The 27,173-nt window shown below is 39.6% G+C and overlaps 1 protein-coding gene across 2 annotated transcripts in view; it reads right to left on the reverse strand.

The window, feature by feature from the left end:
- The window catches only part of myo1ea (myosin IEa), a 52,999-nt gene that overhangs the window by 4,330 nt on the left and 21,496 nt on the right, over nucleotides 1–27,173 (reverse strand). For both annotated transcript variants that reach the window (XM_053318546.1, XM_053318554.1), the window contains 20 exons: nucleotides 23,606–23,693; nucleotides 21,721–21,810; nucleotides 20,555–20,686; nucleotides 20,095–20,229; nucleotides 19,695–19,827; nucleotides 15,802–15,998; nucleotides 15,595–15,675; nucleotides 14,851–14,937; nucleotides 14,651–14,734; nucleotides 12,985–13,152; nucleotides 11,870–11,955; nucleotides 9,774–9,855; nucleotides 9,383–9,489; nucleotides 7,014–7,112; nucleotides 6,369–6,513; nucleotides 3,692–3,806; nucleotides 3,432–3,601; nucleotides 3,201–3,346; nucleotides 1,197–1,343; nucleotides 433–590 (listed from right to left, as the gene is read on the reverse strand). In XM_053318546.1, the coding sequence (XP_053174521.1) occupies nucleotides 433–590; nucleotides 1,197–1,343; nucleotides 3,201–3,346; nucleotides 3,432–3,601; nucleotides 3,692–3,806; nucleotides 6,369–6,513; nucleotides 7,014–7,112; nucleotides 9,383–9,489; nucleotides 9,774–9,855; nucleotides 11,870–11,955; nucleotides 12,985–13,152; nucleotides 14,651–14,734; nucleotides 14,851–14,937; nucleotides 15,595–15,675; nucleotides 15,802–15,998; nucleotides 19,695–19,827; nucleotides 20,095–20,229; nucleotides 20,555–20,686; nucleotides 21,721–21,810; nucleotides 23,606–23,693 (2,450 nt within the window). The remainder of the gene's footprint in view (nucleotides 1–432; nucleotides 591–1,196; nucleotides 1,344–3,200; nucleotides 3,347–3,431; nucleotides 3,602–3,691; nucleotides 3,807–6,368; nucleotides 6,514–7,013; nucleotides 7,113–9,382; nucleotides 9,490–9,773; nucleotides 9,856–11,869; nucleotides 11,956–12,984; nucleotides 13,153–14,650; nucleotides 14,735–14,850; nucleotides 14,938–15,594; nucleotides 15,676–15,801; nucleotides 15,999–19,694; nucleotides 19,828–20,094; nucleotides 20,230–20,554; nucleotides 20,687–21,720; nucleotides 21,811–23,605; nucleotides 23,694–27,173) is intronic.

Here is a 27,173-nt window from a genome sequence, read left to right on the forward strand (position 1 = left end):
AACACAATGATCATAACTGAAAGAACTGAGGTCAGATAATAACATAAATAACTGAATGTCTTTTTAAATGTTAAAACCAACAGAATAATTTGTACCAATTTAAATGAATATGAATCATAAATGTTTTATGCAGTTTATGTTACAGCACATTTACGAATGTACTTGATGGTAAATCCCTGTAATTTATACATAAAATTATGCAATCTGCCTTTAAAACAAAACCACTGCACTTAATTAAATAGCACACAATTATGTGCAAGATTCTTTGGATATGCTATAGTTTAAGTGAGGGTTAGGATTTGTTTTAGATTTTCTTTGTACATCATGATTGAAGTCATTAAATTCATCATGTGACTTGAGTCCACATCTCTTGTACACATTGCTCATAGTGAGAACAGGTCATGACTGTACTTCAGGTCCTCTAATACTCACGTGTGTTCTTGGGAAGTCCCGGGCCAACGCTGACCTGCAGAGATTTGCTTGAGGGCTTCAGGACAGGCGTGTTTCCCTGACCCTGGACAAACATGACCTGCCGGGAGCCGCCCCCGCTCAAGAAGCCCCAGTTCTCCTTCTTCAACTTCAACTCCAGTCTGCAAAAAACCCACAAAAAGAAGTCTTGTACTGCTCAAGCTTAATTTACATCCTCTGAATCAGAGTGATGGTCCATGTGACTTCATTAGGACTTCATCTGGAAAAGTGTTTTTGAAATGCTGACTTATTCACATTACAGTTATAGTTTTTTCAGTTCTGCACAACTTGCAGATTTCTTTTCAATTCTGTTTGAGCTGCTGAATCCCTTAAAGCGACTTTTACCTTTCTTGCATCCAAATGATATGATTGGTCAGAGTTTTCACAGAATATTATGAGAATGGAATAATGATGAGTTTCTATGCCTGGTGGATCTCTCTAACATTTTAGAGTGCCATTGCCTTATTAATAGTATTTTAACCTGAACAAAAATGTGTAAAAATGTAACAAAGGTAAGGGTAGCTTTAAAAATCTCAACAAAGTCAGAAATGATTGAGTGTGAAATACATTTTAGAGGTCTGAAAGAACATCAACACTAACAATACAATGATCGAATGTTTCTTATCTGCAAGTTTAGTGGCTGAGGAGAAGTACTGAGTATAACTGACTGCAGTTTGTTGTTTTGACTCCCAAGCTGGTGAAGATTTATTTTCCATGTGTTTACTTACGTGTTACTAAACTTGAGTGGTAGCTTCCTCTGTGTCTTCTCCTCAAACCTGCGGGCCAACAAGCTGATGAACTCCGTCTTGAAGACACACTCCAGCAGGCTGTCGTACTCCTGTTCGTGCAGGATCAAGAAATCATCCTGCATTGTACTGAAAAACACAAACACAACAGCTAGTGAGAGGCTCATCTGTGATACCCAATGTTAAATCCGTGAAACTAATCTCACCCAGCGAAATTACATTCACAACATTTTTTTAAATTTATTTTGCAAAGATGCTCTGCACTTCAACTCTTCTGCTTTAATAGAAGTCAATATGGAGAGTCAGAATCAGTTTTCACATTTGCATAGAGACAGAGAGCCACACAAACCGGCTCACATCTGAAGAGGGGGGACAGCTTGTGCCCATAACTGACACAAGGATACTTTGTTCCTCCAAGTGAAGTGAACTTTTTTCTCTGATGAGCTTTTACAACTCCTGCTTTTGCTCATTGTGCCACCTGGTCCGTATTACCCCACTGACTCAAAAGCCACATGCTTGCACCAACAGCTCTGTGATTTCTACCACTAAAACAAGTAACACAGCATTCCCAACAACAAAGGCCCCACAACTGATCCTGTTCTGTTTATTCCCTTCTTTCTTTGTAGTAAACTGGTCGACATTCTTTCATGAGAATGTGTTTGACTGATTTCAGCAACATTTCTGTCAGAGCTGCAAACACAAAGGGACAGACACAGGAGGTATGTTTTGATGTACTCCACATGTTTTTGATATCCCTTGTGTGACATTTACAGGAATATGGGAACTTGTGTGATTCAAAATCCAGACTGTGGCTTTGAAGTAGATTCATGACTCTCTGCAAATGTCTATAGTTTACAGTACATAGGAGGGGAGGGGGCTGTACCATAGTGTGTCTTTGCTGCATGTTTAGCAGCAATTGTATTGTTTTGGAAATATCCCATTACATACTGGTACTGTACCTTCCTATAGGCACTGACAATGTTCATGGAGTTTCAAAAAAGTCCTGATGATATTTAGCATTCATTTTACTTGGTGAGACGTTTATTCAAGGATGCCAATGCAAAGAAACATACCATGAAATGACAAGTAGTAGCTCAGTGAAAACAATGTTTAAGATGGTGCATTCAAGGTCAAATAAAATAAAATAATTACAAAATTGTATATTGTCGCGTAATCCAGCTCATGATATGCAGGCATTGTTTTTTATTGTTGTTGTTTTTTTGTTTTTTTAAATTATGCTCTTAAAGCCAGGACACACTTGACAAGTTTTACCACTTGCTGCAACAGTAATACACATTTTGGTATAAATATGCATCGGCTCATGTGATGTTTCTTCACTAATCTGTGTAAACTTGACAAAGATTATCCATGACCTGGAAAAGTCCTCAGATGAACATGTCATCACACTACAAAAACCTACAGCAGGTGACTGGATGACGTAGACAGTGGTGTGTGTAAATAGAGTGAGAGACAAATGTGGTTTATACAGGCCATCTTTGTTTGATTTGGTTATGATCATATGATTGTATGAGATGGAACAAATGACTAAAAAGTGACTTCAGACTCCAGTGAAAACAATCCAGGTATTATTAGTGGGGTCATTTACGAGATACACTTCGGGTTTCATTAGCACCTGTACTAAGCAATTCGGCTGATGGCTCTAACTCCACCAATTTACCAAATTTTAAAAAAAGGGGTGTTTAGATAGACGTAATGGTGCATATGATGCTAGGTCAAAATTACGCCGAACCATCGCTTTAAGGATCAGTGTCATCTATAATATAATTATGTCTAGAGAAAAGTAACTGAAAGCTAACTTTCCCATCTCTGTGAAGGGGTGACACAAAGTTTCACTGAACCACATCATAAGAAGTGAAAAGCTTTGCACACAGTAAGACAGGAGAACCGTTTCTTCAGAAATATGGCAACCCACTTCTTCCCAGATTGGTAGAAACTGTGTGCTGACAGGCAGCGATTATTTCATACCTGAGAGACACCGCCAAGATCTTTTCCACATCAATCCGCCTCTTCATCACCTCTGTCACCTGGCCTTTCTCTGGTCCTTGTTTCACCTTTTCTCTTCCAATCAGGTACACAGATTTAGGAGTCAGGATCAAGTCCCTCTTAATTCCCTGAGGAGAAAAAAATCTCTATAACGTAAGTATTTTGTCAGTCATTGTGCCAAAGAATCAGGCTGCAGAATGAAGAAAAACCAACCTTGAACCGGCGGTCGAATTTTGTGACTTTGTCTGCAAAATCAATCTTTTCTCTCTTGGCCAGAAACTGTCGCAGCTCAGGCCTGTCATCCATACCCAGGTAATCACCTACAAAGTTTCTGTTGAGGCTGTGTCGTCGCCTCTCCTTCCGGTTCAGTAGCAGGTCAGAGGCTGCACAAAACCACAGAGAAGAAAGAGAGTGAGAGACAAAGACGGACATACAGGCACAACGAAGGTTATATAAAATGTTCCCTAACTCACCTTCTTCTCTCATCTGGACATACTTCTTGCGGGCCTGGTATTTCCTCCAGGCTCTCTGAATAGTTCTGGCGTAACTGTCAAACTTGCGCTCCCTTGTCTCTTCCAGCAGAAAGAGCTGTGAATACAAACAAAGAGACACAGCACAACATTAAGAGACAGACATACCTCAGTGCACAAACCCAAACAGGCACACCTAAATACACTGAATGGAAGGAATGACATGCATACTGAACATGCCTGAATACAGTTGAATACACAAAGCCTAGTCTCTGCTGGCAACTTCACTAAGCTTTTTTTTTTTGCACTTCAGTGTGAGAGTAGAGGCTTTACTCCTAACAGACTGCACAGTCAGTGTTGTTATCTGACAGCAGGAAGTGTCAGGAACTGTTTGTTTGAAATGTTGATGTGGATCAAATTGTTTAGTCCTCAGTAGACTACAGTCACCCTGGTCATGCTGCACTGGCTTGAAGAGCAACAGCGTATAAACTTGTGTGTGAAAAAATGAGATTATATCAACACTAAAACAATGTCAGCCAGAGACAAAGGCGAATTGTTAGCACTGCTTTCACAAAAACGCAAAATGGTGCCGGCGTTCCATTTCATAGTGGTGCATGGGTTGCCAGTGGTGCCATGGTGAGGTTCTGTATTTGTTAAATGTGAGGTGAAATTGAATTACATGTTCCAAGTTTGGTGAAATAGGACAGAGATTTTTTAGACAGAACACAAACACTAAAAAGCTAGTTTTGCCAAATTTTTACAATTAACACTTCAAAACTTGATTTGAAAACTGATTCCTGTTTTTCAATTATACACACTGAAATTAGATTGCTTTGTTGTAGTCTCTGGTTAATAACAAAGACTAAGCAGTTTTTATTTAGATTCATTTGCACTTCTTGTTCAGTGTGATGTTCATCAGCACATTTTTCTATATTGTTCTGTATGATCAATACAGATGCACATTAAAATATTTGAAATAAGTAATTTCCACACTTCCTGCACAAGGAGCTGACTCTGCGCCAAGAGACCACCCGTCTTCTCGCCAGCCTATGTCATTTCCTGACGGGCCTCTTGACACGCAATCACACTCGCTGCCCTCTCCCTCCCAGACTAAACATCCTGCCCGCTGCTCTAACAGGCCTGGCATCGACACGTCCCGGTCACAGTGTGACGGTACAGGACTAAGCCACAAACCAAATCAAAACACACCTCAACAGATCAATCAGCAACTACGAAGTCTGTGAGGAGACAAATGCGCCAATTGAGTCATTTATCTATAAAGTTATCACTGAGGCTTCAGTGGTTTTCACCAGATGGGTAATGAAACTTCCAAGGTGACAAATCCAAGAATAAACAGCAGGTGGTGTTTTGACTTTTATTACTGGGTGATGAATTTAGCTCCAAGAGGAAAAACTCAAAAAAGGTTTCGCATCCGCATTTCAAACCTAAGCAGTATTGATCTTACTGATTATCCTAAGGCAGCGAATCACAATATTGTTATTATAAATTAATCTGTCAATTGATTAATAATTTAGTCTATAAAAGGAACAATGTCTTTAAACAACCCAGTCCCAAATACCAAAAACATTCAATTAACACTGATGCTAAACTGAGAAAAGCAACATATGCTTGTCTCTGAGCAGGAAAGTGAATTAAAAAAAAAGTTATTTATTTCAAATTGATTCGCATCTGAATGACAACTCTCCGTACTTGTCATCTTTATGCCTCAGCACAGTACTTGTAAGACCTCAGACAGTAGGCCACCAGCTCATCCATCACCACCGTGGGGGAGAAACTCTCCTCCCACATCTGGCTCAGAGTCAAACTTTACTTATTACATCCCACAGAAAAACGCTTCAGTCACACAACTAATTAGCTGGTGTCAGTGTCTTATCAGACTGAGAGGCTTGTTTTGAGAAGCCTGTCAGCTCATTTCAGTGGTCCACCCTGTGTGATATTTGTGTTTCATAAGCACACCTCAGTGACTCGGACTCTCAGTCTGGCAGTGTGGGGGATGGGAGATCTTGGCCGTGCACTGCTGCAATGAATAAGTAAAGGCATTCAGTATCAGCTGTAAGGCCTGAATTAAGACTAAGATGTCTGTGTATTAGCCTCTAAACATACATCTGTGTGTGTGCATGTGCATGCTCGGTCGTGCGTGATGTGTACAAATGTTAATAAGTGAAAGCCCAAGCTTCACACAAGTGCTGCTTTCATAGAAACTATGAAAAAAGTGGTTATGGTGGAAAAAGACAACCCTTTACGATGTTCCCCCAACTCTCCAACCACAGCCTGAGCTTGTGTTTTAGTTCCAAAGTGGTGTTGACTCAGTGCTGACGTGGTACAAGGGTCGGGTTGAGTCTCCTCCCCTACAACAAAGATCCGAGCATGATTCAGGACACTAGTGCCCTTTTATGGTGTTTAGTGTAAAAATGGTGAATTCGGTTTTCCCCTTGCTAACAAATAGGCTTTTTGCATGTCAGCAGACACACTGACATGTGATATGAATCCTACATCTGTACTAGGATAACATATGAAAGAGTTGTGACGTAGTATTTCTGCTCAATGAATGCAAACTGGAAAGATTTCTTATGGAGATGGAGTATTTTAAAAAGGTTGAAGACAAAGCATAATAACAGAGAACATGTCAGTCTGAAAGCGAGGAAGAGGACAAACGTACCGACTCAGGGGCTTTGACGAAGACTTTGGTGCGACCGAGCTGGAACTGATCCTGGTCCATGTTGACAGAACGTAAGAGATGAAGGACGCCTTGTTTCTCATCTCCTCGCCATGTTGGCCAGGACTCTTTGGTCAGGATGGCGTACCTGAGGACCAGGAAGTTTAGCATAGACAGAATGTAGAGAGGGCTGTGTGTTTCAGCGAGTCTCCTCAAAAGGCCAAACAGTTGACCCAGTGAACCCAAAGAGATGCTGTACTCTTTCCAATTGACTGGGACCACAGTATAAGTGCTGCTGTTGCAGCTCTCATTTCAACCCAAATCACATTCAAAGATTATTATGATGATGGCCTGACCAGCTCAGACAAGAGCTGGAGAAACTGTGGCAATCGTACACACATTTTGAGTTCATATGCAAAATGAAGTAAGGTGTTCAAAGCCCTTCAAGTTATATTTTAATATGATATCTCAAACGATCATCAAATAGTCTTCTAGATGTAATTATTTTAAGGCTTATAGATTCAACTAGTGGCCAATATTAAGTGTATTACAGTTTGTTGGTTTAAACCTGACCCCTTTATTTATATAGATCTTAATGAGACAGAAAAACTAAAAGTATGACATCATTTTGAGTCTGAGGTGTGTTACCTGTTGAGGAACTTCTTGAAAACTCTGCGGTAGGCGTAACCAGCACGCCTTACTCTGATATTTTCCTTCAGACCCAGGTACTCCACTTGATGCTTCACGCTAAAGACAAAAAAAGAAACAAGGATGAATATTAGGATAAAACTATGTCAGACATTTCAGTGAAAGGATTTTGAACAGACAAAAAGGAGACTTTTGGGGTATTTCCTTGAGTTTTTGTGGCTAATAATGGATGCTTATTATTGTTTTTTAACTCTTTTGGCACATTATGGATTCGATGATGGGAGAGACTGTTACATAACACTACAATAGTTCCCTTCTTTCAGTGAACTGGAGTACAACACAATAAATACTGACACATCCTTACTGCTGACCCTCTGAATGTGAAGTGGTATTGATAGACATTTATTCTCCCATTTTTGATAAACCATCTTTAAATGTAAGTGTTTTAGTTTTTGGTTTTTGACACTGCACTATTTCTTTAATTTAACCTTGGTGTTGTAAATATGTAAATTTGATACACCATTCTTCCAATGATATTCCCTCATTTGGTGTTTTGACAGTGGTGGAGAGCACTGTCTGACATGTCTGTCTAAAATCTCCCTAAGGTGTTCGCAGTTAGATTGAGATATGGTGACTGTGGAGGCCATAGCATATGATTCACATCATTTTCACCCTCATCAAACCATTCAGTGACCCGTCATGCCCTATGGATGGGGGCATTGTCATTCTGGAAGAGACCACTCCCATCAGGACAGACATGTTTCATCATAGGATAAAGGTGATCACTCAGAACAACTTTGTATTGATTAGCAGTGACTCTTTCCTCTAAGGGGAACACTTCCGTAGGATTACAGAGCCATTGGATCCCCTCACCACAAGGGTCATTAAGACCTGTACTGGTTTTTCCTTAAATTTGTCATCCGTCATACATTCAGTGTACTTCACATAAAGCTCCGACTCCATTGGCAGAAGGGATACTCACAGTTCATTGTATGCAAATGAGCTGCCTTTTGCTAACTTCTTCGCTAACAAAGACCCTAAGCACTACTTAGTACACTCAGACTTCCTGTGAAAACAGCAGTTCCGGTGCAAATTAATGAGCCACCCTGCGCCGGATTCATAACAGGAAGGTCATAGGCTCTGAACAATACAACAGTAAGTCTGCATTTGAACATGTAGTACCCAAGCCCTATGACCAGGGAGGAAAGAGTGAGAATATGAAACAAAGGGATAAAGAAAGGGGAAATCTGAGACACATCTCACATGATTTGGTCTTCAGACGGATAGAAAAGACCAGAAAAACTTAACGGTTGGAGGCAGAACAAAAGTCTTTGAAGAAGCAGAACTGACCAATAGTAGAACAATGATCCAGTGTTAACCTTTTGTGTGTGAATAGTTTAAGACCTGCACCCATATTTATCTAGCTATTAAAATATGATATTTTGGGTTTGAATGAAAGAATGATGTGCAAAATATCAATGATGAGTGGTACTATATATAATTGAGAATAGGATTGTTTTTGCATTGGAATTTGGATTTGATTTGAATATCTGAAAGGATGTTACATGCCTTTTTCTTTTTTGGCATTTATTAAGGATGAATACAAAGACCAATGCCAGAATTAGATTAAGTTAGATTACAATCAACATTATTGTTATTACATGCAGTATTGTAGGCACCAGTACAACAAAGTGTAGTTAGCATCCAACTACAGTAGCAGGTTAGAGAAATACTGGTCCACGCCTGTGTACTGCCATCCTCTAATGGTACTGAATAAAGCTGGCATTGACTTCCTTTAAAATCACTTTCCATAATGCACCTTTATTATGTGCACTTATCAATATGGTGATAAACTGACCTGACCTGTCTGTTTCCGGTGTAGTTCCTCTAACAACAACAAAATCAATTTGACGCTTCCCTGCTTCAAATTGATTTTCTTTTTAGTTTCCATTTTCCACCATTAGTTTTCTATTATTTCATCCCTATTTATATATTAAAATATTAGATTATTGTTCATTCATTTCATGTGTTGACTGCTACTGTAGATTTTAAGGATTTCACAGAAATAAGATTAACTCTTTAGAAAATGGAAATCACATACGATTTTTTCAAAGCAACATGTCACTGAGTAAAATGGGAGGATTTTTTAAAAGATGATTAAACATGTGATCACTTAAGAGTTGCTCTTATATGTCCTCACTTGATAAATGTGTCTTGTGACTCACAGTCAGCAAGGAACCTTTTTTACTCCTAAATTGTCTCTTTGCGACATTCTTGGGTGTAATTTTAGAAGTGTGATACATATAGGGCCTGGATGCTTGGAGCTTTAATTGTATGAGTGAGAGTGAGGATGACAGTGGATGACTCACCGGCTCTCTTCCCAGTCTCTGGGCTTCTTGGTTTCGTTGGGTTTGATGCACCGGATGTAGTGCGGAGTACATTTCATCAGTGTACTCACCAAATCATTGGCTTGTCTCTGAGATTTAAAGTAAGAACAAATATCAAAAAAGGGTTATAAAAAAAACGTATGATGATGACGACAATGATGATGATGACGATGATGATGATGATTGATTATGATAAGGTCATGAAAACCCCACATGGGTTCATTGAACTGCTGACACTGAAGGACAATCCTGTGATTCGACTGAATAGCAAACATATAGCTCACGGTATCTATTCATAGGTCTTTTCCCACAGGGACCCTGATAAGGAGGAGGGGCAGGTACATACTGTACACACACTTTGCTAAACACACACCTTTATTTTGCTGCCTGCAGTTGTGGGTCGACCTTTCTTTTCAGCGTTGACGTTTTCTGGAAACAGTGCTCTGATGAAGGAGCTGTCAAAAGGACAAAAATGAGGAGATTGAGTCGGTATCAACATAAACAAATGTTGTATACCTTACTGTAGAAAAGCAATAATGTCTCATTTCTCTGGCAGCCAAAAACAAAAATGCAGTTAATAATTGAAGGACCTTCGACAAAGGTCACTCGTTTAAATTCCAAAACCACTTGGGAAGGTCTGAGTTGGGGGTTGATGGGAAAATTAGAGATGTGTGTGCACATTGAACTGTATTTGAACAAACCCTCCCTGTGTAGTTAATCTCCCCGAGGCCACTGCTGTAAATAAGAATGTCGGCAATTATTTGACACCGTGCCCGTTTCAGTAAAATAATTCAGAGGTTAATTACTTTTGCTTGAAATGTGGCCTTCTACACAATGAAGCAGGAATACAGGCATACATTTTGTGTAATTGTAAATGTTTAATTTGTAGATGGAGTGTTTTATAACTTCAGTAAACCAGAACATCTTACTGCTGGTCAGAATGTCACAGATATTTGTGAAGTTTCCATACACTCAGGTTTCTCTCAACTGAAAACAGGCACTCTTGTTAACCATGGCTCAGATTTGTATTTTTGAGCTCATTTTTCACTATTAAAGATTTTCTTATTCATATAACTTGGAACACAGTGGTAAGAGAGATGACGTAAGACAAAAGGTACATCTGAAGTCATCTGAAGCCACAGACGACAATAAAAATAATTTAGTGTCTCGTCAAAACAGACTTGGAGTCTCTTGGCTTAAGTCTCACATGCTCCTGTGTTGTGGAAAAGTGAGAGTAAAGCCGTAAATTGAAATTAACAATAATGCCTTGTAGCTGTTCTCGGTTATAATGCTGTTAATCAAACTCTTTTTAAAGACTTATTTAAATACTACACATTTAAAAAGGCTTTCCTGGATAATCTGATGCAGGTAAAAACAAAATAAAACACAGACATGAGCTTCAAGGCTTCTGCTCCCTTTTACCATAATTACTTTTTTCGCTTCTGTGATCAGCACATCTGTCATTCAGGCACCGAGTATGCAGCTCCTTTTGAACTGTGTCGGCTTTGAAAACTCACAGACAAATGTGACTACCAGACCTGTGCCGAAGCTAACACACACTTTCAACTTATTCAACTTATCTCAATTTGCTTATGCCTGTGCTTTTGGTGTTTGTTGTTTTATTATTTCAAAATGCTTTTTCATGTTGGGATTTTTTATTCTATCCCCTTTCTGTGATTTTCCCACATTGGTATTTGTTTGGTTTTAAACTCCTGACTTTAGGCTATGGACATAGAAGAAAGGATCAGCAGGTTGTGTGTACAAATAGACCAGAAGTCTACTAATACTGTCCAGCTGACAATACTGGTCATTCCTTTCTTCTCTATTTAGACCTGCTGCTCTCAGGAATGAGGCTGCTTCCTTCCTTCTCATGCTTCCTTTATTACTATGCCAAACTCTTTTATCTATGTGTGTGTGTGTGTGTATATATATATATATATATCTATATATGTGTGTGTGTGTGTGTGTGTGTGTGTGTGTGTATGGGATATATGTGCATTTTCGAGCACGTGTCTAAATGAGATTTTGACATAACCTCCTTTCATGCCTCACAAAACCTACACACAAAGGGTTTGAGCAGTGGCTTGAGGCCTGCAGGGGTTACACAGACAATGTGGGCTATTTGCACAGATGGCCACTTTGACACAAAGAAAGCCCAAGAAACCATAACACAGAAAGACCCAGACTCCACAATGCAGCCCCGCAGGGAGACTGCACTCGTAAGGCCAGACTGGGTAGACCCCAAAAGCCGCATATCTGAACAGCAGCCAGAAGTGATTCAGGGCAGAGGGCACGACGTAACCAAGCCCTGCACACTTCTGTTATGTCCCACCGGTTTCCAGATGCACAGGACATCTGAATCTCTCATTCACATGTATTCAATTATAACCATATGCATCACAATAGTAAGTGAGCACCATAGAAAGCCTCACCACATGTCGCTGCAATGTGGAAATGGGAGTTACTTACATTTGACTGCTCTGCATCAACTCAATAAGGTCGTTGAAAAGGACGTCTCGGTTCCTCTCACAGAATCCTTCTGCATCGTAGGACACCTGGAGGATGATTAAGAGGACGTGATAATTATAAAAGGGGACAAGGTTAAACTGTTTAAAACCTGCAGAAAAATGAGACATGACACCTGTGTGAAACATCAAACTGTGATACTGATATTCCAACCTAAATCAATGACTTGAATTTTATGGGAAAAGAAAATGAGGGGTTGCAGATCCAAGCTTTACACCTCCCTACATTAGTCTCCTTATAAAACCAGCAGTGGTTTTAAAGTGAATAAATTAAACCATGTTATTTCTCCTACACTATAGGCTGAACTTGGAGGAATGCTTAAAGCCCGGTCATGGGAGCCCCCTCAAGTCTTTATGATACGGCTCATTAAGCCTGCGGCATGTGTGCCAGGCTGAGACCACCACACATCTGGAGAATGACACGGGACAACCTTAGCCAAGACCACCAAAAGGAAAATGAACATTTACAAAAAAAAAAAAGATCAACTGCAATGAGACGGATTAAAATGTGTGACGTTGTTACACACTGTTACATAAGAGGGACTGTATTTATAAATACACAGAGGGGACAAAAATGTTAGTTTATATGGGAAAAAGACGAAGATGACGACAGCAACTCCAGAATTAAAGTACCAGCTGGATAACTGGTATTTATGACAGATCATACAAGGAGGGAGCAACAGAAACAGTTCCCATACCAACAAAAAATAACATTTTAATAACCGTTTATTGCCAGCCGTTGCTGTCACCTTCCCTACTGTGGACTGTGTCCGCACATTAACATCATCATCAGTTTACAAATCATGGTCATAGTTTACAAACAGAAGTGTGGGGTTGCTTTAAATGATGTTTTGTACTGCACTGTTTAGTGAACCAAGAGGTACAAGCATCGGTGCAAGGCAATGTTTATGTCAAAACTGAGTTCTGTTTATCAAAAACATACTTGCTGAGGCCTAGTGATTATCATAGCAAATTTAGAAAGCACCGGTTTTAGACAGAATGATCTACTGTATCAGTTGGACTAAACTCCTCAAAACAAATGTGTGCACTCAGACTGACCTTGCCCGCATAGTGGTGGATGATGAAGCCCTGGTTCCAGCTGTTGAAGTGTTCATGGGTGTTGATCTGGACTCTGAGCTTCTGCAGCATGGTCTGATCAGCTCCCTCTCCCACAGCATGCATGGTGGCACACACGTCATCCAGGATGCACATGATGCCAGGGGGACTCTGGGATCACAGTGAAAACACATTCATATTATATACGTACCAAGAAGTTACTAGCTTGGACGTTACATATTCTGAAGTTGATTGAATAATAATGTTTTGACCTCATGCTGTTTGATTTGTAATTGTATTTTTGATTTGATAATTTAACAATCATTCATTTATGAAGTAATTTGCTCAAAAAATGAACTGGTTCAAGCTTCTCAAATGTGGTAATTTGCTAGTTTTCTTAGTTCTCTATGATAATAAAATTAAATATATTTAAGGTTTGTCCTGTTGGTCAGATAAAACAAGATATGTGATGACATCATCTTGGGCTCTCGGGAATTGAAACAGACATTTTTCACAATTTTCTAACATTTTATAGAAAAAGATGGGCAGATTAATTTATAATTCAAATAATTATTAGTCACAGAACAAACAGGTAGCATTAAAAGTTGATAGTTAATTGCAAGTACCATAAATATCAGTATCACTTCAGCTGATGGGACAAATTATATATATTTTAAATGAGAACTAAATACAGAATGTATTGGATACACAAGAATTATCACTTGTTGACACTAATTACACATCTAAAGAGATTTAGAAGCTACAAATCTAACAGTGGAGTAACCCACAGCTCTGTTTGGCTCCATTATGTCCAGAGCTGATCAGTAGCTTTCAGACTACACAGTGGTGACAGTGTCTCTAACTCAGAGAAAACAAGTCTCTGTTAAAAGGACACATGCAAACTTGTCAGTGGATTAACCAAAAAGGGTTGGGGTGTAATGAGCTGAACTGTCAGGCACTGATTCAGATCCACTGCTCCTCTCAGATGGAGGCTTGTTTTAAAGCCCTTGTTGTGGATTTCATGGATTAGACCTCTCAGTGGGACAGATAAATCAAATTAAGAGGCATGTCGGCACGTTTGAGGATATTAAGTTACTAGTCATAGCAACAGAGGAGAAACTTGGCAAGAACGTGTGCAACTCAGTTTATAATCACAAGGAATCTAAATCTACCAAATGTTAATTATAAAAACCTGATGACTATTGATATATTTGTTTGTAAACTTACACATGAAAAATAGCACTAAAGCCCTTTTTGTTACTAAGCAGGATATCTCAAAAACTTAATTGATTTAAAAGAAATTTGGTGGAAAGTCAGGTGATAGACTGAAGAACAAATGTTTTTTTGTCCAGATCCATGTCTGTCATGTTTTTTGGGGGGATTTGTGAGTCCCATATTGACTTCCCATCTCTGTTTTCAGATGTGTTAAGTGTATGTTGCAACACGTCAGATCAAATCAATATTTTAAATATATCATTTTTAAGAATCAAATTTTACTATTTTCTCATGAGCTACATAAAAAAAATGTGTTGCATACTGAGATGCACATGCAGATTAGACATTTCTGGGCACTCTGCATTGTTGAACTAAGACATTTTGAATATTGAGCACCCTTGTTGTAAACAATTAGCTTTCTAGTTTCTCTATTATTTACTTATGGTTCATTTACTTTGCTCTCAATCAGATCACACACGATCTTGTTGTTGAAGTATTCAATAGCAGTCCACTTGATGCCCTCCTGCACATACTCCTCCTACAAGAAAAAGACAATGGGAGAGTGCAGAGTCAGAGTCAGAGTCAGAATATAAACAAACCAACAAGGCTGGAAATAAAAAATAGAGACCAAAAAGAAATGTGAAGTAACATCACCTGCTCTGCCTTTAGAGTCAGCTCGATGAATATCTGCTGGAGTTTCTCATTCACAAAGTTGATGCAGAACTGTTCAAATCCATTTTTCTAATGAAGAGACAATATGGTTAATAAAGTCCATACAGACAAAGTGGGTTTTGTCTTCAGTTGAGTACGGATATCCTCTAAACTCAATGGGCTTTGTTTGGAGAGGGAGCTATACACAGGCTGCCTGGTGTAAGAGGAAGTTTGTGCAATTCACAGCACATACAATGGACCTTCGGTCAGAGCCTTATGTGGTGGTGGTCTACATCTTCCTGTGGTCGCCAAAATGTAGCTGACCTTTTCTTACATTGTGTGTATAAAGAGAGAACCTTCAAACTGACAGAGCTGATTAGATATCATTCACAGTGGATAACCTTATGTTTTTATCTTACACCTTAACAATCTCCACTTATTCTTTCTGCACAATATTAGGATCCTAGAGTTCTTTCAAACCAAACTAAGACAAAAACGCTTCCATTTAGTTTGTCCGGTCCTATCAACGACTCCATTAAGCAAACTAAACAAACAGATAATCAGATTAGGGAGGCATGTCGACGTCTGCCTTCAAATTGCAATCAGGAGATGGAACTTAATCCACATACTTTATAAATTAGTTTTATCCTTTGTGTTTAATCTGTTTAATGCTCAAAGTTAATACCCGTTAATCTAATTTATGTGTTGTACAACATGTGTGAGTTTGTGAAACCACCAAACACTTACTTGGAAAATTTCAAATCCATAAATGTCCAACACTCCGATATTTAACTCCTGTTGATCCTTCACCATGGCTTTGTTGATTGACTGAAACCAAAGGATTGTGTAATGAGATAATAGATACAGATTATCACAGCTTTTATTTTTCTTATTGTAATTTTGGAAATGTATTATAGGTAAGATAAACTTTAGGCTCAAATCACGCACTCATACCTCAACCAGGTAGTCAAACACACGTGCATGAAGGGCTTTGGAGAGGGCGTCACGAGTATAACACGCTTGCTCCACGTTCAGTGTCACGTCAATAGACTCCACCGCATTTCCCCATTTGCTGTCCATCTTGCGGCTGGTCAGTTTCTCTTTCAGACGGTTTTGGTCAATTCCGAGCAAAAACGCAGGAAAGGCTAGAACTGTAAAGAGACAGATGAGTTTGGCTGTTTATTTCCCTCATTGTGCTGTTTACACTGTTAAGATAAAACTCAAGAGTGTATTCACTTAAAAGGCATAACTGCATTTTATAATCAGACAGTGGTTTTAATCCTGCATTAATTTAAACGCAGATATCTTTTTAATATAGCCTATGATGGGTTATTACAGAAAATGGTGAAATAAAACAGCACATTAGTACTGCTTTACTCACTCTAAAATAGTAAAGAGACATTTCTCTTTGCCAAAACCAGTATGCAAATCGAATGCAGGGCTGCACTCATTTGAGAGGTGGCCTCATGTAACCTTTGCATAGCAGAGAGAACCACAGTCGTCCATATAGATTTTTCACTCTTATCAATAAGTGATTAAGTCTCACAAATCAAGAAGGTTTGACTCATAATCTCAGTGTGTACAACTGTGGTGTAAAGCCACAAAATTCGGGCCATTTTTGTGGTCACACAACTAAAACTAACAGCTCCTCGAGAGAAAGAGAGAGTTCAGAGTAGATGAGCTTTGAATTACTGCTGAATGCAAAATAGAAGAATAGCTTTGAACTAGCCCTTGACTAAAGAAGTGTGTTGAGCACACAGCAGATCCTTTGCCACGACCTGGCGTTGATGCCGTCCCCTGAGAGCCCCTCCCTGCCTTATTACAGTGACTCACTTCCCCTAAAAGGAAATGGCTCTCAGGCCTGTAGACTCACTGTGTCTGGGAATGCATCAGACCACTGCAGTAGCTCCCCTTTTGGGACATTAGGGTGTGACTGACCATACGCTAGCTTAAATCATGAGGAAAAGTTACCCTTTGTGTTACCCAGGAAAAGTATGGATTGCATACAATGGCCTGGAGACTGTTGCATGGGCTATGTAGGTGAATTTCTGGAACAATGTTCTTATTAGCACAGGAAGCAACAGAAAATTTGTTAGTCAAAGTGGCAGTGGGTAATCAGAGAAATAGGAGGGGTGTTGTCAGCACAAAGGTTTGCCAAACATGTGGCATCACCTAGACAATGAACTTGTCACTCAGTGCTTTACTGCTATAATATTGACTTAGCTCTCAATGAAAATATTTTTGAATAATGACATTTTGGATATTTGCATGTTTATGTTTAGGTCTGGGAGCCAAGGTAATAGAGATAAAGTAATACAGAGTTGAAGCAAACCCTGTGGCTCAAAAACCATGATCAAAAAATTGGAAATGTTCATTGACGATGAACAAATCCACTGTGGAGACATTCCTGATAAGACTGTCACAGCTTTACAGATTATTAAGAGGTCCATCACATCTGCAATAGATTTTCTATACCTAGTTGCTTTTAACTGCTTTTAAAGGATTTTTGCAGAGAGTTAGTTGAGAAGGCTGATACCTATCTGTACAATAAATATGCAGCCAGTTAGCTTAGCTTAGCTTAGCACAATGACTGGAAACAGGGGAAAACAGCTAGCCTGGCTCTGTAGGCTTATGAAGGTAACAAGACTGCCTCTAAAGCTTAATAATAAGCATGCCGTTTCTTGTTTCATACAAAAACTGAAGTCTAAAAACCACTGTGGTTTTATTTCAACTACTTCTTGGCCAGGTGCAGTAACTTCTTTAAGTGACAGTCTTTGTGCTAAGCTAACCAGCTGCTAGCTGTACCTTAATATTTGTAATCACTTCATATAACTCTTAGCAAGAAGACGATGAAGACTTCCCAAAATGTTGAACTATTCCTTTAAAGGACCTTCTCAACCCTTTTGTGTAGATTTATTTGATCCGGTACATTAGCACAAAATCTCAATTACAAATCACTCAGAACCAAGCTCTCGTTCACAGAAACGCCCTGATCGCACTCACAATTCAAGTCTAGATCTCCAAAGATATGAAAGCTTTCATGCTGAATGATGCAGCTGTACAGAATTGCATTTTGGATTTTAATATTTTATCCAATAAGCACTTGATCGAATAGATGCAGAATGTGATGTCAGCATCAAATGGATATTTAATAGAGACTGAAGCTTTTAAGAAAATATTTACAGCTCATATTTAGAACATTCTTTGTGATTAAAGGATGCAAATGATAATGTTTTTGTTCATAATTTGGAAGAGCATTTTATACCAATAAGACATCACACACAAAAAAAGTCCTCCTCAAAAACTCACTTGTACAAAACATTACAGTCAGGATCAAATTCATTTCAACCACAAATAATGTCCCATCCAGCCCAGTGTCTTAGTCATTTGTACAAGTACTCTGACTCCTCTTCCTGACTGTGAGTCGATGTTTATGTGAACTTGGCTGGTTCAGTTTTGCATGTGGACCGGGGGTCTGGATATGCAACACACAGGAAGTGAGGCTGGAGGGGACAGGAACGGCAGAGATTATGAAGTACTGCTATTACGTCTCCACAGAACAGACCAAGGTGGTGAGAGTACTCTCATCTGCATCATACAGTTTTAGGATCATGGCAGACACAACATGAGAGGGAAGGGGAAAAGAAAAGAATGGAGAAGCATTTTTCCAAGTAATTTCTGTCTCAAACAACATATGTCCAGACCTTCGATAATAGTGTTTTATTTTCTGGTAATCTAGCAGGGTCTGGATTACTGCAGACAGTGTTGGCTGCAGCCCTGCATTAACACAATCAAATTTTAGAGAGTGAAAGTGGTGAGAGAGAAATATCCTCCAAAACCAACCAACAAAGGGCAGCTCAGGACATGAGCAGCAACAGAGAGAAGAGACATTCATACGGGCAAGACTGCAATGAGAAGAAAAGATTTGCTGTATTTGTCTCTGTTCTAGCCATGCTACCAGCAAAACTTAAAGACTGTGTAAAGTGAATACAGTCATTTTCTTCTAAACACATTAAATAGGTCATAAATGTATTTCTCAACAATGTGTAAAAAGCATTTCAATTTGAATTGTGGAGCTAGGCTTCAAAATTTCTGTGTCAGGATTTAGTAGGCGGGTCTGAAAATAGCGTAAATCCGCCCCTGCTGCTGTAGTGTTATAAATACATTCAGTGCATTAGCCTCGGTGGTTTTCCCGCTCGCTCTTGAGTCTCGGATAGCATTACGTCCTCTCGTCCCGCCAGCAGCAAGTGCTACTGGCATTACGTGCCCGCCACCAACTGTCTCCCTCCACAACTGGCATCCTCCCATCCCACCGACAGCAGGTGCCAATATCACCAGCCCGCCACCGACCATCTCCCTCCCTGGCTTACATCCTCCCGTCCTGCCGACAGCAGGTGAATCTTAGCAATTTTGTTGATCACCTGAATTGTCATTTAGGGCCACCAAACAGGTCAAAGTTTTAATTTATCCAGTTGAATTTCTTGACAACTATTAGATGCTAACATTCACGTTCCCCAGAGGATAATTTACAATAACTTTTGTGATCTTGTGACATTCCCGTCAGCCTAATAGTAAACACTGCACTGGCTTAACTTGAGCATTAGCATGTTAGCATGCTGTCATTAGCTTTTAGTTCACAGAACCCCCCTGTAGAGGCCGCCATTCATGTTCTCAAATCCACTGGCCAATATTTTTTGATTAGAACTTTATTTTAATGCCTCTAATGCTTGTAACCTTCTCAGCTTATAGTGTGCTGCTACCTGTTTTAGAGTGAACCAGACTGAACTAAACTAACTAGTGTTCAACTCTCTCCTGAACAGGTCGTCAGAGAATGTGAGCCTACTTACACTCTTCACTCTCCACAGCTGCGTAGTTGCCTGCTTCCTTGAAACTGATGTTTCCCAGATGTAGGACTCCGGCCACTATCTGAAGCACCATGGCACGGTCCTCCGCTGAGATGCCAATCACCTCCATGGCATGCTGGGAAAGCAAAGGAAAAGATCATGCTAAATCATGGGCGGGGGTGTGAGTTTACCCACTCCTGTGGTACCAAGCTCATGTCTTCTAATTACTCCTGTTGCGGTTTGACTGGTAAACAAAAACAGGAGGGGGTTGTTGAAAAAGAAAACAAAAGAGGACTGGTAGGGAGACCGAAGAATGTAAAGGGAAGATTGTGAATCATGAAGCACAACGCTGAGAATTGTAGACACTTGGAACACAACTGAAGGTGTGAATTTAGTACTGTACCACTGTCTCCTGGAAGTCACTTTTGTCATTGATGTCATCCACTTTGTAAGAGCCAGACTGATTGAGGTAGGTGTAGTAATCCAGGCTTGTGATTCCCAGGCTGCTCTTCTGCTCTCCACTGGCTCCTTCTATCAACTGTACAGAGAAAATGAGTTGAATATAAGTGTGTATGCAGCAGTGACAGACAAGCTTTTGCACAAGACTTGTGTGTAGTGTCATTTTTATATTGTTTCATGTTTATATTTATAGTCTTTGCTCCACTTTGCATGTGAAGCCTGAAAAGTTCTCAGATCTCTTCCAGGGGCCCCTATAGTCATGCACAATGAAAACAGATTGACCCTCTCCCTGCAGCCAAATGGCACGTCTAATCCGTGTCCTGAAATTCCCTCACAGGCCCTCTTCCTAAGCCAAATGTTTCCTCATCGCTCCTCAGCTGAAAAAAAAGGGAAAAAAGCCTTACCTGATAGAATATATGGAAACTCCTCTCTCCAGGATTCCTCATAACGACACGTGACTTCTCCAGAAGGAAGTTGGAGATTTTCCCTCCGTCTGGTTCACCACCAGAGCTGAACTGGATCTCAAAGTATTTCCCCTAATGTATCAAAGTGTGATTTGTTTTTAGTATTGGAGTAAACAGCAGTAAAGCTTAAAGCAAGAGCTATAAGATCTGAAATACCTGCACCTGGCTGTCCTAGGGTTGCCAGCAGTCTGAGTGTTTGTGCATATATGACCAAGTGTTTTGTGTTAGCTTTCTTCTCTAGAAAAGCCTGTAATGTAATATCTGTTCCAGTTCCAGTCAAGCTGAAACCCAAAACTGAACAGAGACACTATTTATCCAAAGACACTACCTCAAAAGTACTAATCTCAGGCCATTAGAGCCAAACCAAATTCATTTCCCCAAAAGTAGACCAAAAAATATCCCAACTCCTGAGACAATACTGCTTTGTATGCTAACCTGAGCACTGAACCAATAAACTCAGCTGAAAAACCTCTAAGGGAATACATTTTCTAAAATGTGCTTGTCTTTAATTCCAGGTCCTTGCTGACCAACTTCCTTTGTAAGCAGTAGAAGATGTGCTTCAGTGGTTCTGCATGTATGTCTTTCTGTACGGTGTGTCCTTAGACTGCACTGCTGGTTAACCAGGACACACACATGAGGTTTGCAGCCTCAGGCAATAAAACAGAAAACAGAGGAAAAGCTGTTCGTGTAAATCTTTGTTTTCCAAAGTCTCAGCTGGGATCCAAAGGTGCACCACAGAGAAGTTGAGTCCTCAAATTATTCCAGGCTAACTTGTACCTACTGAGTGTATTTCCCTCAACAGTTAAGGTTTGCAGTGTCAGTGGGCTATTCTAATTTTGGACGTTTTATAACACCCCAGAGTTATCCAAGGCTACTTTGGGATGTGAGAGCAATTTCGCAAGATTTTCAAAATGTTCAATTCACTGCTCCTGTTTTTAACTTTTGCTTGCACATTTACACTCTTTGAAATGGACTTTCTCATGTTTTTTTAATTTAAAAGAACCAGCTTCAAATTGAGCCACATTAAAAATCAGTGCCAGTAACACAATGTTAGGTGCTGTGATTCTCAAAAAGTGGAAGGGCTAAGACAGAAATTAAAGCCTTACAAATCTGCTGGAGTTGTTGTTCCTCACTGTCTTTGCATTGCCGAAAGCCTCTAGCAGTGGGTTGGACTGTAGGATGATGTCTTTGACGTGCTGCAAAGAGACAGACGCAACGAGCTGTTAGTTACGTCACGCACAGATTGTACAGGAGGCAGAGACACCACACTCTTCACACCCTCACCAACAGGCTGCTGTGTACATCTCTGGATTTTTCCACTTGCACACAAGTATGTGTTCATGGACACACACACACACACACACACACACACACACACACACACACACACACACACACACACACACACACACACACACACACACACACACACACACACACACACACACACACACAAAGTCTGGAGGACATTATCTTTCCTCTGAGCCATCTGCATGTCAGAAACACATGAGTTTTAAATCAGTGCAGCAGACAGAGTTATTCCCACTTCCAGTATTATACACAGAAGTGGGGTTAAAGTTTTTGTGTGGACTCTTTTGCATTCCTAAACTTAGTCCTGCATGAAAGGGAAATATAAACACTGAAGTTCACAGTTGGTTATTTATCCAACTATTAGCTTACTACATTATAATTAATAACTTTATAGGCTACCTATGCTGAGACTTTCCCTACACTAATATCTTTGAGGTTTTGACATGACTGATTTATTTGTGGAGCTACAAAACATAACAGATCAAATGAATAACTAGTAAAATAAGAACACACTTACAGCATTACCCAGAGATGTTTAATCACAACTTGATTAATTATGTGAAAATTAATTATGTGTAGTTATTCACAGATAGAATTTGTTTTTGTGAAAATAACTCTGACAGATGAATACTGGTATGGAAGTTATTAGTTATTCAAAACTATTCTCACACATGTGAACACACGTGTATAAGAATGCATGAACTGTACTGTACATTTCCCAAAGTGTGGACAGAGAAAAAAGAAACCACACAAAATGAATAAGAGTGATGTTTAGTGACAAAGTGTGAGTGTATTTGCTTTAGAGGCATACATTTATACTCCAACTTGCAACTATGAACACTCAAACAGTTTAATAATGCTAAATATCAAACCTCAGGATTTAGTTTAAAAAACCAGTCCAACTGTTGATTTAAACAGTTTAAACTTTATTTAAAGTCTGGAGATGATTTCTAATGTCGCCTTGGTGGAAGAAGCTTTGAGTGGATTACATATAAATGCCATCATGGTACAGGCATTTCCTCATCAAACTTAGATCTTTATCGAGCTTAGCAACAGGACATCTGCTAGTGTGTGGGGGGGGGGGGGTGCCAGATGGCTGAAGGGGGGGCTGGGTGAATACAAGGCTGCTGATGGGCTGATAATGGGGTATAAGGGTGAGGATAAAAAGAGTGGAAGAACTGGGTCTCAGTCTGACAATGAGTGCAGGGAAAGTAGCAACAGGTAGTTTGATAGGATAGGAGTAGGATGAGCAAGATTTTTTTTTAAAGTCATAATGAATGAAAGCCCTTGGCTTAAAAAGATCACAATCAATGTTCTTCGTTTAATGTAAAAATTATGGTTAAAGTATCTGCATACTGAGTGCTTGCCTCAATAAATGAATATTACACAGATCAGAGATTGAAGACACTTTTACTGTCATTATACAATATAAATATAAATCTCTGCTCCCAACAAACCTTTATTTGGTGAGCAGGGATTTCATTTTAAATTAGATTTGATTTAGTATTTGCTTTTTGCTCTTAACTTAGACTACAACATTATGCATTACAAAAGACTCGTTGTAATATTTCCAGTATATTGACAGTTATCATTTCATCTGTGAAACAAGTCTCAAACATCTCAAACATTTTATGCATCTTTTACATAGCGTCCTCAAGAAGTGACAGCAGCTGTGCTCACCTGTACTCTGGGTCCGCCTCCTGACACTTTGGAGATGTAGCCCATGATATATTTGGCTGCCACAGTCTTGCCTGCTCCGCTTTCTCCACTGAAAAAAAAAAGCCCAAAGCTTTAGGCACGTGTTTACTCACATGCTATCTGAGCCAAACTGAAACCCATTTAATGTTTGAATATCAGCATGTGACACCTGTGTGCAGTGCCTTACATAAGTACCCCACCCCTTTTGAACTTTTTCATTTTGCATTGTTACAACCTGGTATTCAAAACGATTTTATTGGGCTTTCTACCATTTGACTAACAAGACATGCACAGTGCTTTGAAGGTTCAACATATCTGTTGTTGGGACACAAACAATAATTAAGACAAAAAAGCAGACTCAGTTAGATTGGATGGAGACCGTCTGTGAACAGCAATTTTCAAGTATTGGCCATATTTTCAATTGGATAGAGATCTAGGCTTTGACTGTGTCATGCTAAGACATTAACATTCTCCACCTTCAACCATCCCAATATGGCTTTGGCTGCGGGGTACTGCTGGAAAGTGAACTTCCACCCTAAACTCAGTCTCAGGCAGACCGAAGCAGCTGAAGCTGTATTTGTCTCCATCCACCTTGCCCTTAATTCTTGCTAGTTTCCCAGTACCTGCTGAGGAAACGCAGGCACACAGCATGATGCTCTGGGGTTATAATAATAATAAGTGTGATTTATATAGCATCTTTCACGAACCCAAGAACACTTTACAAAATATATAACAAACAAACAAATAAACAAAACAAGAAAAATAAATAATAAAAAAAAAAAATCAAGACTGAGCAGAAGAAGAGGAAGAGAAATGTTCATTGAAGAGAAGGGTTTTTAACTGGGACTTGAAAATGGAGACAGAGGGGAAATCACAGAGGGATTGTGGGAGAGAGTTCCAGAGGTTATGTCTTCTGCGTGACTGTATCTGGATGTTTGCAGCTCAATTACAAAAAAAAGAAGCAATTTATTAAATTGCACCAAAAAAATGAAAATGTGCCTCTCATTCTTAGTATTAGGTTAGGGTTATTATGTATATCAGTGTGTATGTCCAACTTCATGCACATATTCAACCAAAGAAAAGACGACCTAGAAACAATCACTACATACAGAATCTGCTAAATGAACAGGAGAAATATATACACACCGCATTTACTGAATTCATGAATTAAAAGAGTTTTGGACAACTTAAAGAAAAACTTAATTCAACATGCCTGATAGGTCACAGCACATCTGGGTAGATGAATTCTACAGTAATAAGGACATTAATTCTGTTTTGTCACATTCACAGATTTTTCCCCTCATTGCACTCTTCCCACACCCTACACTTGTCTATTTTCCTCCTTGCCTTTCACTTTGCCAGGGTCATACTTATTTTGACATATGTGGTTTGGCAGTGGAGTCTGTTTTTTCTTCTGGGCCTTAAAGTAGAGTCAGGTTAGTAATGCCTCTGTGAGAACCACAGCTGCAGACTGTTAGGAGCTGCCAGAGGAAGTCATGGGAGCCACTCTATTACACAGCAGTCTCTATATGGTTGTAACCCTCCCCCTATATACTCCCCATCTCTCCCAGATCCTCAGTATTGTCTGGGCTGCCTCGCTGCAAACTTACTTCTCAAGTAACAGCATGGGGTAGGGTAATAAACACACTGAGTTTCAGTTTTACTTTTAATGTGAGACGAACCTCCACAGCACCATCTGAGAGCATTGTTTCTCCTCTTTCAGTTATTCTTCAGTTATTCACTGAAGGGCTATTTTCAGCACAAATTGTAACAGGAGTCCCACTTTTAGCCCAAAAAGGGCAAGTCTCATTGTTGTGGTGCATTGTTGACTTCCGCAAAGAGTTATTAACCAAACAAGGGCAGAAGTTAAACAATGTAATGCAGAAGCAGATATAAGAGAAATGCATAATCAACACTGTGTTCTAGCTTAAATGGTTTGAAATATAATAAAACACAGTGATCCCATAGAACTACTAGACTTTCAAAATATTTTTCACTTCAAACTGAGGGACAAAACTTGAAATGACACACTACCACAAAGATTTAGCAAAAGAGTTTGTGACTAATTCACTTCTGCAGACTTTTGAAGCTGTAATTGTGATTGTGTTATTGCAGCTTTTTTCATTAGAACAGATTTTATGAGAGAAAACAAGCACACTGGATGAAATTGTCTAAAAATAATTTAGAATGGAGACATGCAAGTACACAAACGTTAACAGACTATCCTTGTGCATTGTGGATTTTATTTATTTTTAATGTGTCTAAAATGACATACACACTTTAAGGGCCCTATCTTCCCCCGGCGCATTTTCTCGCCCTGCACCCACGTTGTCTAAATGGCAAATGCACTTGCACCAATCTGTGCACCTATGGGCGTGTTGGTCTCAAAATGAGGTGTGGTCAGGTGCATTGGTGGCGCGTTGATATTTTGAGGGAGAGGAAAGCGATTGTGCTACTGACCAAAAAAAAACAGGTCTATAGGGCCCCATTTTAGCCATCTATAGAGCATGGCATGAAGCGCCAAAAAATGGTCACTGCGCCAGGCGCATGGTCTAAAAGGGATGGACTCATGTTATATTATTGAAACGCATTGCTGGGTAAATGCGCCATTATAATAGCAATCTGCCAATGTGACAGCGCTCCTGGATATTAAAGGGAATGGGAGATGACACTCTGATTGGTTTACCTTGTGTTATGCCCAAAACACGCCTATGATTAATAAGGGAACTTAAGTCCATCCCTTTTAGACCATGCGCCTGGTGCAGTGACCATTTTTCCGCCGTTAAAATAGCAAAAGTGGATTTGGATACGCCCCAAAGGCACTTGCGCCACGCACTTCACGCCATGCGCTATAGATCGTTAAAGTAGGGCCCAAAGTGTTGATACCATCTGAGCTCTTCGTCATGGTAAATCTCTACTGTAAAAATAGAGACAGTCTTTATGTGACCTCATGCAAAGTATGGCAACACAGCTTTGGTAGCAGCAACTCCTTTTATTTTTGATTTACATGCATACTGAAGTTCATTGTTTACTGATATGCCTCTGTTTCTGAACTGCTGCTGTGTCAAGCCAGCGGGAGTCAGACATCCAACCATTGGTACAGTACAATGTGTAAACTGCTGAGCGGGACATTTCAAAGCAGTACAATCAATTGTCCAGTTAGCTTAAAATAATTTATGTTGAGGTTGGAACCTGGTGAGCAAGAGGATAGTATGAGGAAAGTAGATGAGTCCAGGACCTTTGTTTATTAATCCAAACAATATAATCCAATTTATTTTCAAACCAAGAAAAACATAAGTATAATGTTGTGTCAGCCAATGACACAATTGCTTTATAAGGCAATAATAGATCACAACAGCAACAGCAGCCACTGTGAGTTACACCCTCTGACTAAACCTGTGTTTTTCAGTCATTAAAAGTATCTTGGCAATCTCTCAATACACATTGTCCCCTTAAACTGGTCTAATTATAACAGCACCCAGCTCTGTTGGCACCTCTGAAAAGAAAAGCCCAGCTGTGTCTGGAAATGAGCTCATAGATGGTTATTAAA

This window comes from Scomber japonicus, chromosome 1, assembly GCF_027409825.1.
Source record: "Scomber japonicus isolate fScoJap1 chromosome 1, fScoJap1.pri, whole genome shotgun sequence".
NCBI lineage: Eukaryota > Metazoa > Chordata > Actinopteri > Scombriformes > Scombridae > Scomber > Scomber japonicus.